General features: G+C 16.1%; 3 protein-coding genes across 3 annotated transcripts, besides 40 other annotated features; 2 read left to right on the top strand and 1 right to left on the bottom strand. All coding sequences in view use genetic code 6, as the record gives it.

Annotated features, from left to right (window-relative positions):
* The first annotated feature begins 745 nt into the window (after positions 1-745).
* Positions 746-843: a microsatellite.
* A 466-nt stretch (positions 844-1309) lies between these two features.
* Positions 1310-1347: a microsatellite.
* Positions 1348-1489: 142 nt separating this feature from the next.
* Positions 1490-1528: a microsatellite.
* A 45-nt stretch (positions 1529-1573) lies between these two features.
* Positions 1574-1609: a microsatellite.
* A 307-nt stretch (positions 1610-1916) lies between these two features.
* Positions 1917-1970: a microsatellite.
* Positions 1929-1995: a microsatellite.
* Positions 1957-2010: a microsatellite.
* A 399-nt stretch (positions 2011-2409) lies between these two features.
* IMG5_033990 (vacuolar sorting ATPase, putative) lies at positions 2410-4171 on the top strand. Its single transcript, XM_004039044.1, has 3 exons — positions 2410-3003; positions 3180-3328; positions 3528-4171. Exons 1-3 carry the CDS (start codon positions 2558-2560, stop codon positions 4151-4153), a joined length of 1221 nt encoding a protein of 406 aa, XP_004039092.1. The 5' UTR covers positions 2410-2557; the 3' UTR covers positions 4154-4171.
* Positions 3030-3125: a microsatellite.
* Positions 3473-3508: a microsatellite.
* Positions 3474-3526: a microsatellite.
* A 125-nt stretch (positions 4172-4296) lies between the features above and the next one.
* Positions 4297-4347: a microsatellite.
* Positions 4304-4367: a microsatellite.
* Positions 4314-4373: a microsatellite.
* Positions 4329-4373: a microsatellite.
* A 39-nt stretch (positions 4374-4412) lies between these two features.
* Positions 4413-4459: a microsatellite.
* Positions 4460-4505: 46 nt separating this feature from the next.
* Positions 4506-4562: a microsatellite.
* Positions 4528-4570: a microsatellite.
* A 23-nt stretch (positions 4571-4593) lies between these two features.
* IMG5_034000 (hypothetical protein) lies at positions 4594-7961 on the bottom strand (the record flags this gene model as incomplete). Its single annotated transcript, XM_004039045.1, has 5 exons — positions 4594-4749; positions 4809-4970; positions 5288-5318; positions 5384-5479; positions 5523-7961. The coding sequence occupies 5 exons, from the start codon at positions 7959-7961 to the stop codon at positions 4697-4699; spliced, it is 2781 nt and encodes a 926-aa protein (XP_004039093.1). The 3' UTR covers positions 4594-4696.
* Positions 5068-5112: a microsatellite.
* Positions 5141-5254: a microsatellite.
* Positions 5323-5380: a microsatellite.
* Positions 7962-8693: 732 nt separating the features above from the next.
* Positions 8694-8727: a microsatellite.
* Positions 8696-8733: a microsatellite.
* Positions 8734-8857: 124 nt separating this feature from the next.
* Positions 8858-8969: a microsatellite.
* Positions 8970-8996: 27 nt separating this feature from the next.
* Positions 8997-9060: a microsatellite.
* Positions 9014-9094: a microsatellite.
* Positions 9032-9094: a microsatellite.
* Positions 9085-9185: a microsatellite.
* Positions 9086-9159: a microsatellite.
* Positions 9186-9729: 544 nt separating the features above from the next.
* Positions 9730-9763: a microsatellite.
* Positions 9764-10118: 355 nt separating this feature from the next.
* Positions 10119-10152: a microsatellite.
* A 39-nt stretch (positions 10153-10191) lies between these two features.
* Positions 10192-10239: a microsatellite.
* Positions 10240-10544: 305 nt separating this feature from the next.
* Positions 10545-10588: a microsatellite.
* Positions 10589-10808: 220 nt separating this feature from the next.
* Positions 10809-10843: a microsatellite.
* A 720-nt stretch (positions 10844-11563) lies between these two features.
* Positions 11564-11636: a microsatellite.
* Positions 11567-11665: a microsatellite.
* Positions 11666-11842: 177 nt separating this feature from the next.
* On the top strand, positions 11843-12689 carry IMG5_034010 (hypothetical protein; the record flags this gene model as incomplete). Its single annotated transcript, XM_004039046.1, has 5 exons — positions 11843-11852; positions 11985-12013; positions 12090-12208; positions 12492-12621; positions 12685-12689. Coding segments are annotated over 5 exons (293 nt in total), but the record flags the coding sequence as incomplete, so codon positions are not given.
* Positions 12288-12362: a microsatellite.
* Positions 12324-12376: a microsatellite.
* A 142-nt stretch (positions 12690-12831) lies between the features above and the next one.
* Positions 12832-12867: a microsatellite.
* A 244-nt stretch (positions 12868-13111) lies between these two features.
* Positions 13112-13163: a microsatellite.
* Positions 13164-13358: 195 nt separating this feature from the next.
* Positions 13359-13389: a microsatellite.
* The last annotated feature ends 237 nt before the right edge of the window (positions 13390-13626 follow it).

The raw sequence follows: 13626 nt of genomic DNA on the forward strand, positions 1-13626 counted from the left end.
AAATTAAGTAAATATATTTTTTTTTTTATTAAAATAATCTAATAAATATTTAAGAAAAACTATATAATATAATAATTTTAAGATTGTTTTAATATCTTTTAATCTAATTTTCTTTATAACGTTTTCTTAATTAATTTATTTAATTAACACATTATTCTTAATTTCGTTGTTCTAAATTTTTTTTTTTTAAATGAAATTTACTCATGAGTAATTTATTTAGCCAATTATAAATATTTTTTACTATTAAAAAGATAAATAATAATTTTTTATATCCTAAACTATTTATATTACCATTCTTTAAATACTTTACTCAGATATGGTTTGTCCAAAATTAGATGACTAAATGCACTTTATTGATGATTTTTATGAATATTCTATACATAACTGATGGTGCTTTATCTTCTTTTTCTAACTTTAAAAAGTAGCTAGAAATAAATTCTTACTTTTTTGTAAGGTATCGGTTATGTTAGCAGTATTTTTTTTTACATTCAGGGCTAATTTTAAGGGATAAACTTGATTCTAAAAATTTAATAAGTTAAAACTAATATAGGTGTGGGAGAGATATTTTTACAAAAGAAAAAAAAAAATGATTGATATAAGTATTTTAATGCGTTTGGAAGTTTTATGTTTAATATGTCAATTATAGTGCGATAATTTTTTTAAAAAATCATATAATTAAGGAAAATCTAGGTTATATAGGAATTTGCATTAGTATATGTGGTACTTTTTTAGGTATTTTAATTATTATATATATATATATATATATATTTATATATATAAATAAATATATATATATATATATATATATTTATATATTTATATATATATATAGATAATATATATGAATATAAATGCCTTCTTATGATGATTATTTATGTTTTTTTACCATAATATTTTATTTTTGCCATTTTATCTAATTGGGTTTAGTTTATACAAGTGGATTAATTTTTATTATTTACTTTTTTGTAGAAATTGAATTTTAGTATTTTATACTAATAGCTAATTAGTCTTTTTAAAGAAGGTTTTTTACTTATCAAGAAGTGATATTTTTTTTAATTAATATAAATTTATTAGAAAAAATAATAGTAAATGAATTTGGGAAATTAGAAATAGGATGAATAGAAGAAAATATTTCGTTGTTAATCGGAAAAAAGCAAATAATATAAGATAAATATTTTACTTATTTTTATGAAAAATAGTGGATTTATTAATATTTATTATAAATTATAAAGTATTATATATCTTTCTTATTTTAAAGTTGTTGATGGTTAAATTAGTTTAAAGTTATTTATTTTATATATATTTGAAAATATATATATATATATATATATATATATATATATATATTATGTTATTTTTCAGTTTATAAAACTATTTCGATATAAAAAAAAAAATATCTAATTATTTTTTTTAAAATATTATGTTATTTTACTTTCATATAGTCGTTATTTTAAAAATCTAGGAATTAAATAAATATAATAATTGGGAATTTTTTGAAATATTATAAATTTTTTTGTTATATTATAAAAATAAAATAGATTAGAATTGAAATATCATATTATTTATAATTTTTTAAAAAATTTAAATAAACTAAAAAATATAATATAAATATTTTTTAGTAATAAAACTTTCAAAACTCTAAACTTGTTATTATTATATTAATAATATTTATTTAAAATAAAATTAATATATATTTAATATTTTTATTTTAATTATATATAGAAAAGTTTATTAATTTAAATTTTTAAATATAATTATTTATAATGATATTAAAAGCTTGATTTGATTCAATGAATACATTGGCTAATTTGAATTTATTAAAAATATTTTAACATTTAAATACTAAAAAATATAAATATAATTATAGAAAATAAATTATATAAATATATATATATATAAAAAATAGTCGTTTTTTAAATAAATAAAAAATATATTTATTATTAATAATTATAAAATATATTATATAATTATATATTAAAGATTATATATAATATAAAATATTACATATATTAATATTTAATTTTTTCCTTTTTTTATATTTTATATTTTATAAAATAGTTAATTTATAACGAAATATAATATTTTTTTATCATTTTAAAAATGATAATTCAATTAAAAATATTAATTTTTTATTAATATTTTATATGATTAATTCTATATTATTATATATTTTTAAAAAAAAAATATAATAATAATTAGATAAGCAAAAAATTAAAAAATATATAATTTTAATATATGAAAACTATATTTAATCCATAAAAAATAAAGGATTATCAAAGGAAGATATAAACTTTGCTAGTAATAAAAAATTATTAATTGATGATTTTATATAAATATATAATTTAAAGCTAAATAAAAATACAAATAATTATATCGTCATTAATATTATATTTTAAATTAATTATAGATTCTTGCTTAAATGGAAAAAATAAATATATATTCGGCTTAAAATTGAAATAAAATCTCCTTTAATTATTATTTATTAAAGATTTTAATTTAGAACAATTTTTAACAAGCGAAAAAATAACAAATTAAAATAACGACTGTATAAGTAATAATGATTCCTAAAAATCTTCAATATCTACACAATCTTAAAATTCATAAACATCGTCTCATAACTATATTTCTTTTGAAGATTTATAATATAAATATTTAAATGATTTAAAATAATAGCTTAAAAGTAAAAAAAAAAAATATTTCTTTATATAAATATAACTAAAAAAATAGATTGTATAGTTAAAAAAAAATTCCGATTAAATTAAAAGATGTTTCTGGAAACAATTACGCTAAAAAATGTATTCAAGAAAGTATTATTTTACCAAATATATACCCTAATTTATTTTCAAATGGAAAACCAAAGCCATGGAATAAAATATTATTATATGGACCTCCTGGAGTTGGAAAAACAATGATTTGTTAGGCTATTTGTAATGAAACATAAGCTACTCCTATATGGGTATCATTAACTGATATTACATCAAAATTTATAGGAGAATCAGAAAAGTGTCAAAAAAAAAAAAAATTAAAATTATATAATATATATATATATATATATAAATATAAATATAAATATAAATATAAATATAAATATATATATATACATATATATATATATATATAAATATTTTAAAAGTATATTTTTTTTTAGTTATTTTTCAATAATATATTTTTTTATTTAGATTATTAAAAATTTTGTTTGATTTAGCTAAAGAAAATGCTCCTAGTGTTTTAATTTTTGATGAAATGGACTCTATTGGTAGAAAAAGAAACGGGAGTGAAACTGAAACTGAAAGAAGAATAAAAACTTAGTATTTGAAATAATTAGATGGTTTTTTTTTTCTATATAGATTATAATTAATTTTTGAATTTAACCAAAAAATATCATTTTTTAAGTTTAAAAAATTGATTTTAGATTCTTTTTTTTTTAAATATAAATTTTTATAATTTATTAAGATAAATAATATTTATAAAAATATATATAAATTTATATATATATATATTTATATATTTTATTTATAATTATATAGAAATAGATAATATTCCAGAATAAATATATGTAATAGCCACTACTAATATGCCTTGGGAATTAGATGTAGCAGTAATAAGAAGATTTTAAAGAAAAATATTATTACCTTTACCTAAAAATGATGATAGATTACTTATTTTTAAAAACTTTTTAGGATAAAAAAATCATGATATTAAAGAAAATGAATATTAATGTTTAGCCGAATTAACTGAAGGTTATAGTGGCTCTGATATAACAACTATTATAAACGAAGCATTTATGAGACCTATATATGAATTATAATTGTCTTAATATTTTAAAAAAATAAAGAAAATGTGTTTTTAATATATAATGATAAAACAAAAAAATTAACTTTTATTTTTTTGTTTATATAGTCATGTTGAAAATGATATAAATAATTTTTTTTATGTTTCATGTAATTAAAATGATAAAGGTGCGGAATAAAAATAACTTTCGGATATAAATCCTGTTTAAATTATCTTAAGAAATGTTTAAATTGTAAGTTTTAAGTTTTTAAAATATTTTTTATTTTATTTTATTATTAGAAAGATTTAAAAGAAAGTATTAAAAATTGTAAGCCGAGTGTAAGTAAAAGTTTTCTATAATTATACAATAAATTTTTATTGAAATATGGACATATTGATTAAAAAGAAGATATGTATAAAGAAAGTTCACATTATAAGAATTCTATGTATGTTTGATAAAATGTAAAAAGATTTTTTTTTTTCTTCCTTTATTTATAAAATAAAAATAAGTTTTATTTGTTATTAAAAATAAAAATATTTAAATATATAAAATAAAAATATATTTAAATATATAAATATATATATATATATATATAATATATTTATTTTTTTACATCTATAAATATATTTATATCTTTTGCTATTTTATTTTATTTATATTATTATCTTTTTTATTTTATTTTTTTTAAATGTTTCTTAATTTAAAATAAATTATATGATTGTATAATTATAAGATATATAAAAATTTTATATTTTAATATTTATATATAAAAAAAATATATTATAATATTAAAAAAATTAATAATTATTTAATGTAAAAATAAAATAATTTTATTTTTATTTATATAATAATTTTATTTTAGAAAATACTAAGTTTAATACTAACATTTAAATTTAAATTTTATTTAATTAGTAAAATTTTTTTTCATTCTCTAACATCACCATCCCATTCATCGTAGTATTAAAACTTATGGAGTACTTTTTATAAAATTAAATTAAAAAATATTTTCAAATTATATTTATTTAATTTATATTACCATCTTATCCACATATAAATGTGTATAATGGAACTCCAACAGCAATCGGATAAAATAAGATATTCTTGGGTGCTAAAAAAACCATAGGAAGTCCTACAAAGGCAGTTTTAAAATTCCAGAAAATTCTTCTTATCATTAATTTTAATTTTAATTTTAATATATCTAATATTTTTAAAATAATTAATTTTTTGTTTTGAAAAAAAAATTATATATATTCCAATATTTTTTTAATTTATAAAAATATTTTAATTTTAATAATAATTAAAAAATAAAAAATTAATAAAATAAATTAATTAGAAAATAATATATATATATAACTTAATATTTTAAAAATATATTAATATATATATATTTATTTATATTATATATTATAAATATTAATATATATATATTAATATATATATATAATATTTATATTTATATATGTATATATATATTTTATATATTAATAATAATTTATCATGAAAAAAAATAATGACTCTTTATAACATCTTCTAAATTTAATTCTCCCTTTTTAATAATTTTTATATTTTAATATTAATTTTTTTTATTTTATAAATTAAAATATTTATTACTCTTTTAGGAATTTCTGGAAAATCTATAGTTGGGAATCTTCTTTGAAATGAATTTCTTAAATCTTCCAATAAGGGTTAAGAATGTAATTTTACAAACTATTTTAAAATTTTTATAAAAAATTTAAATAAAAGTAATTACTTATTTTCTTAAAACATCATGCAAAATTTCTACATCAGCTGCATGAGTCCAATAACTATCATGCACTGCTGCAAAATATATACCTAACTTGTTACATTCTATAGCCGTATACATAAGATGTGTTGAATCTAACGAATGTATATAATTTGGTGGGAAAGCTGATCTTTATTTTTACTTATTAATTGGTAATTCATCATGATTAGCCTCAATAGTAATTTTTTAAATAACAGTATTTATAACATTCAAAGTACTTTAATTCCTATAAGGCTAAACAACTGGCAATCCCATATCAGTGATCCAGCTAACCGGATTTCCAGTCGCTGATATAAGCGCTGCGCAACTAATTAGCCATTTTTTAATATAATGCGCTTAAGTAAAGAGATTTTTGATTTATAATAAAGTAACAGTAGCTAAATAATACGAAGCCTTATAATTATCTTCCTCATTCATAAAATCCCTGTCTTTTAATTACCTTAAAATCTACTATCTAGCTCCTACAAAGGTGACCCCGTATACACTTGTCATGACTGTTTATTTAACTATTTTCCTTTTTATTTATCCTTGTAATTTTTTGGCAATTTCATAATTTTCACTTAGCTCATTTTTGCAGTCTTCGTCAATTTTCTGTTCTACCATTGAGGCTACGTGACTATATAAATCTCCTGGCTTTATACTATCTCTTAAGTTTACCTATTCTGCTCCGTATTTATCTCTTCCTATAGCCGCATAGTGTTAAAGTCCGTTACATGAACCGTCCATATGGACATGTAAATGTGAAATATGGTCTTCTGGATTTTCAAGCTATAAGGCTTCTGAAACCTCAAAAATAGCAGAAAGTGCCTACCAGCAATCTTCTACTTGGAGCCATTCTCGGTTTTTAATAGGATCACTAGCCCATCGTTTTATATTTTCGAACTGGCTTTCTGTATAGGCAACCCTTTGGTCAAAAGAGAGCTTATCAACACCCAAAAGATTCGATGTGTGTACTTTTAGCCAGTACCAGCCTGTTTTTCCGATTCTTTTGCTTTCGGAAAACTCCAAAAGGCCTCTGCATCTGTCAGCACCTATATGGTTTAAATGAGGAGGTATTGGATATAATCTACCCCTAAAATCTACGTTATGAGGGAAATAAATCCTATCTAAATTTTAAAAAGCTCTAGCGACTTTGAGTTTTAAAAGAAAATCACTTCTATTAGAATGTATATCTCTTTATTATTATATTTTTCGCATTAATTTGGCTTTTTCTTTATAGTCTTTACACTCATCTACTTAATATTAATGAATATAATTTGTATAATCGTAATATTTTTTCGGAATTTCTCCTATATCACCTCCTTCTTCCCATATTTTTTCCATTACATTTAAAACCCTTTTATTTATTCTCCAGGGTGTCTTCCCGATTATATTCAGAATTTCATATACTTTCGATAAGTCAGTATTAAAAAGGGACTTTTCTTATAATTAAGAATCCTCGAATCTCATCAGATGAGTAGGTCTTAAATAATAACCACCCATCTCATAGTCTTGCCATTTAGCAGGGGGATATATCATAGGCAAAGATCTATCTAAATGCATAAATAAGGAGTCTGTTTTATCCGTTTCTTAGTTCATAGAGTGTAAAAAATACTGGTTTACGTTAATTACTCCTACAAAACCTTAGTTTCTTTTAGATTTTATATATGAGGGGACTAGGAGGCTTACCCAGAAGTTATCTTCGTTTCGTATTTTGATACATTCTTTCATTACATAGACTAATAATGAGCCTATTTTATATTGAGTTTCTTTTGGGATGCCTAATTGTTCATAGTTTATTTGTATTTTATTGCTTTTATTTGTGTAGATATTATTTAAAAGTTAATTTTGGTTTTCTGTTTTCATTTATTAAACAAGTTCATCTAAGTCTTTTTTTTCTTTCTCCTTTTTCAAAGCTTCTTCTTATTAAAATATATATTAAACATTAACGGATTTGCCAATCTACGCAAAAAGAAGTTTAGAAACAATCACTCGGTCTTTTTAATCTAGTCTTTCCTTTTTTTCCTTCTCAGAAAGTTTCAATATACATTTCATTAATTCAGTTAGGGAAATAACAGCAAGTTTTTCAGCCTCTATTTAGGCCAAAAACTATGCGTAGTATTTCCTTTCGCCTTTCAAAGTTCCCAAACGGCATTATTATTGTTCTTCTCGAATTACTTTACATAGATTAGGAAACCATTAGACTATATGTTATTTCGCAAAACCCATATTTACATTCAAACCGAAATTCGATAAACTCTCGTATACTTAGAAAAATTTATTTACGGCTTAGTCTTGTGAAGATTGTTCTAGAAGAAGTTACCTTTCGTAAAGATTTCGAGTATTTTCTTTCTCAGAGTATTTTATACCGTAGTAGGGAAGACCAAAATGCTCAGTAGGGAGAGATTGAAATAACTTGGAGTACATTTCCTCTATAATATTGCCGAATACCTCATTTTGGCTATCTATAATGTTATTTTATTCTATTTAAAAATATTAAAATATATATATAGTTTATAAAAAAACCTAGTTTATTTAATATTTCTGGAAATATTTTGCAAATGTTTTCAATTAGTTTTGGAGTTAAATCGCCCGAGAGAAATCCTTTGTTTGATTTGTCGATTATTTCTATTAGGATTTTGAGGTTTTTGAAAATATTTATAGCTTTTTCGACTCTTTTGAAATAATTTGAGTTTTATTCATCTTCTTTTTCTTAAGTTTATTTATTTCCGATTTACATATTTTTTAATTATTGAGTAATTAAAGGGACTATTTAATTTGGTCTTAATAAAAATTCATTAAAAAAAATTACACAGCATTCTTCTAATAATTCACCTTCTAATTAATTAAGGTATTTTGCGGCTTTTAAACCTTCTTATAAATATTCTTTTTTTATATGACTATATTTTAAAAGATTTAATTCATTTTTTAATTAAAATTTTTCAAATTCGCTTTTTTATTAAAATATTGTATAGTTCTATTATTAATTTTATTATTAAATAGGTTATTGATTAAATTATTAATTTTGCTATTGTGTTTGTTAAAATTATACAAATTAACTTTCGTTTTATAATGAATTATATTTCTATTTTAGGGTAAATATGTTTAAATTATATATGTTATTAAATATAAGCTTTTTAATTATCTTTCTTGTTAACATTTTTTTTTTATATTTTTTTTTTTAATTTTTTTTATAATTAAAAGTATTTTAATCTTTTTATATTTATACTTGTTTAAGATATCTAGAATTTAAAAAAAGATTTTTAAAAAATAATTTAATTTATTTAAAAAAAAAAAAAATATATAAACAATTAAAAAAAGAAAAATATTATATATAATAAATAAATTAATAAAAAAATATTATTTTTTTATAAATATAATATATATTATACATAAATAAAAAAAATATTTTTTTTTAAATAAAAAGATAATAAAAAAAGATATTAATAAATTGCATTAAATTAAAAATAATTATTATGTATATAAATATATATAAAATATTTAAATATATATATAAATATTTATATATATTTATATATATTTTATATAAATATTTATATTTTCTTATTATTATTTTATCTTTATCCTATTAATATATTATTTATATTTTCTTTATTCATTATTTTTTATAATACTACTATTATATTTTTAATAATTTTTTTTTTTTCTTTATTCAATAAATAAAATATATTCATAATGTTTATTCTTAAATCATATTTTTTTTTAATTATTTATTTTAATACAAATTTATCGCTTTTTTTTTTACTTATTTGATAACTTATCATTATTTAAATATAATTTTTTTTATCTTCTTATTTTTTTAAAACTTATATATATTTTTTTTTCCTAATAAAATATATTGCTTATCTTATATTAATTAGTTATGAATTACTTCCTACCAGTTTTTAGTCCTCTATTTATTTATTTTATAATATTTTTAAGTTATTATATTGCAGATAAACCTATAATTGGGTTTGCTAATGTAATCTATATAATAATTTATATATAAATATAAATGAATTACACACATATTTACATAGACACAATTTATTTTAATATAATTAACTTAAAATCTAAGTTAATAAAAATTTATAATTTTAAAATTATTAAAAAAATTAAGTTTATTGTTTTAAATCCTAAAATTTTTAGATATTAGAAGTTATTATATTATATATCGGAAAAAGAATAAATTTAGTATATAAATATATATATATATATATATATATATAAAGATATGAAAAAAACTCTTTTAAATAAAAAGTTTAATATTTTAATGAATAATAACAGAGAAGAAACAATTTTAATTAAAAAATTGATGTTTTACTATAATATTAAAATATATTTGCATATTTATGAATAAATACAAGCTTTTATATTTTATTATAAAAAAATTAATTAATAATAAAAAACATATAAATTAAGATATTTTTTTTTGCAAAATTAATTTTATTTTATATTTTAGTTAAATACTGAAATTATTTAAAAAAATAATATTAATTTTAAATAATTATATTATATAAGAGTAAAAACATTTTAATATTAAAAATGTTAAGATATATAGATATTGTTAAAAAAAAAAAAAAAATTAAAAATGATTAATTATTAATAAATATTAATTTATATAAATTATTTTTAAATATGTTAATAAACATTATAATATACATTTATATATATATATATTTATATATTAATTTATTATATATTTTTTATTTTTTCTGAACTTTATTCATTTTTTATAATTTATTTAATAATTAATATAATTAAATTTATTTATTATAATCTTTTTAATTTTTTTCATTTATTTAATTATATATTAATAAAAAATTATAGAAATTAAAATATTATTATATAAGTTATAGATAACTATATTATAAAAATATTAATATTTGTTCTTTTAATAATTAATTATTATTGTTGTATTTTATTATCTTATTTTCTTATTATTAATTTGTATTTTTAATTAAAAAAATAAATAAATTATTAAATAATAAATTAATTATTTATTATAATATATTAAAATTAATACATTTATTATTAAAATATAATTTAATATTTTTTTTAATATAAATATATTTTTATTCATTTGTAATTTAATTGATATTTAAATGTAATATTGACATTGGTATTTAACAAATATCATTAAAAAGATAATATCATAATTATTTAACAAATATTTTTATATAAAATAAATAAATATTAAATAATATTTAAAAAAAAAAAAAAAAAATTAATGTTTTAATATTTTTTATTTATAAATATATTTTATATTAAATTATAGAATATAAAAATAGAATATAAAAATAGAATATCAATTTTTTTATTAATTTTTAATGTAAACAATGAAGATAAATTTATAAATTTAAAATAGAATTTAAAAACGTATTTTTAAAATAATTATATATTTTTTCATAAATAAAATTTAATTTTTTTTATTTTAAAATTAAAAATTATTATTTCAATTTTAATTTTTTTTAAAAAATTATATTTTTTTAATTTAATAAAATTAAAAATAATTAAAAATTGTTTTTATTATATATAAAATATATATATGTAAAAAAATAAAAAATATTAATAATTGAAATATATTATTTTTTTATATATAGAAAAATTAAATATTAAATTAACATTCTATTATTAAGAAATATAATATATATAATTTTATAATATATCTTAATTTATATTTATTAAATAAAAAATGTATTTCTTATTAATAATAATAATAGTTATTTTTTAAATTAAATTTTCATAACAAATTCTATGTACTAAATTTATAAATAATTCACTATACATGCTGAATAAATTATAAAATGATATAGATTATAGCTATATTGATAAATAAGGAACTATATATTGGAATATCTGTAAAAAATTATAAAAAGAACATTAATGTGGAAATAATGATACTTATGCTTCATTTTATTTCTAATAAAATACTTCTCCTACAAATTGCTTGTATTTAACAGGAAATTAAAGTTTTACAAGTTACATTATTTAAGAATTAAGTATATTTTTGTTAAGGAAAAAATAAAATATATATAATATATTTAAATATATATATATATATATAAATATATATATATATATATATATTTTTATATATATTTTATATTATAATTTAAAATATTTTTATAATTTTATAGATAATGACAAAGGAATTTCAATTTAATTTACCGGGGGTTAGCATTATTAAAAAGATATAGAATAAAACTTTTTACTTGAAATAATTTGCAATTAAAATGTATAAACCTATAGTTTCTAATCTTTTTAAATTATAGATAATAATTATTTATTATAAATTCATTCATAATATGGATGTAAGTAATTAAAAATAAATTAATTTTGGTTGTTTTTTTAAGAAAATAAATGGGCTGCTTTTATTTTATTCGTTTTTTCAGGATTTTTTTAAATTTTTTGGTTTAAAATTTATAAAAATTACATTGTATTTATCAGGATTTATATTTGGATCTTTAATTACATTTGTAAATTTAATATTTTTTAAATTTTTAAATTAAAAATAAGTATATTTTCGAATAATTCATTTATTAAAAAGATTAGTCTAATTATGAATTTTATATAACTATATTTGTTTCTTTAGGAGTAGGAATTATTTGCGGTGTAATAACTAATAAATGTATTAAGTTTGGATTTTTCATTATAGGAACTACTGGAGGAATGTTTTTAGCTTTAATAATTTTAATGCTTTAAATATTATTGAAAATACAAAGGTTATTTTATGAGTTATATATTAAAATTTATATATTATATAAATATAATATAATATAAAACTAAATATATTATATATATATATATATATATTTATATATATATTTTCATATATTATAAAAGCTAATTTTATGGGTTTAATAGTTAGTTTTTGCAATTATTTGTGGATTTTTAGCTGTTTGTATAAAAGAGTAATTAAAAATTCTAAAAATAATTTATTTATATTTTTTATAGTCATGTTTTGATTTATTCTAGCTCTTTAATTGGAAGTTATTTAATTGCAAGAGCAATATCACTTTATATTGGATACTTTCCAAATGAGTATACTATTAGTGAATAAATTAAAGTTGGAAATTATAAATTTGTAAAAATAAAAAAATTATATTTTTGTTTTGTTTAAATAAAAATATATTTTTATATAAAAAAGCCATGGTAATATTATATTTATTTAGTTGGGATAATTTTTTTAATGATTTTAGGTATTTTTAACTAGTATTAATAGAAAAATAAAAAATAAAGTCTAAGTTATTATAGGTAAATGAATTGAGAATATAATTAAACACTTAATAATTTTTAGATATAAAATATAAAATAGATAAAAATATTAAAAACAAAATTACAAATTTTCATTTAATATTTATTTTTTAATATTAAACTGTTTTAATAAAAAAATATCTAATTTATAAATATTTTTAAAAACATTAATTTTTGTTTTGTTTTTATTATATTATTTTTTTTTTTAAAAAAAAAAAAATATAATAAATAACTTAGATAAATAAAATAAAATAAAAAAATAAATATCTTAAATATATATTATTCAATGAAAAATAATAATAATATAATTATCATTATTAATTTTTTTTTTTTTTTAAAATAAATATTTTTTTTATTTTTTTAAAAAAAATAAAAATAAAATTACATTAAAATTATAATTTTTATAAGTTATTGAAATAAATATAACTATATATATATATAATTTGTCTTAAATTATTATTTTTTTATATCATTATTATCTTTGTGAATCTTACCAATTAATTTCTTCCATTTCATTTTGTTCGTATATTTTTTCTAAATTTATTTTATCAATTTAATATTGATTTTTTATATAATATTCTTCTTATATATATTCTTCATCAACATCATTTATTTCAGAACTATTTTAAATATCGTTTTAAATATTATTATTATCTGCACAATTATCAATATTATTAATGTCATCGATTTAATTATTGCTTTAATTTATTTCACTTGATCCATTTCTTCTTTCTAATAAAGGCTCTTCGTATTCGTTTTCATCTAAATTTTATATTTTTATAAATCTAATTTTAAATTTAATTTATTTTTATTTTAGTTATCGTAATCTTCTTAT

This window comes from Ichthyophthirius multifiliis (assembly GCF_000220395.1).
Source record: "Ichthyophthirius multifiliis unplaced genomic scaffold scaff_1120509249805, whole genome shotgun sequence".
Taxonomy (NCBI): Eukaryota; Ciliophora; class Oligohymenophorea; order Hymenostomatida; genus Ichthyophthirius; species Ichthyophthirius multifiliis.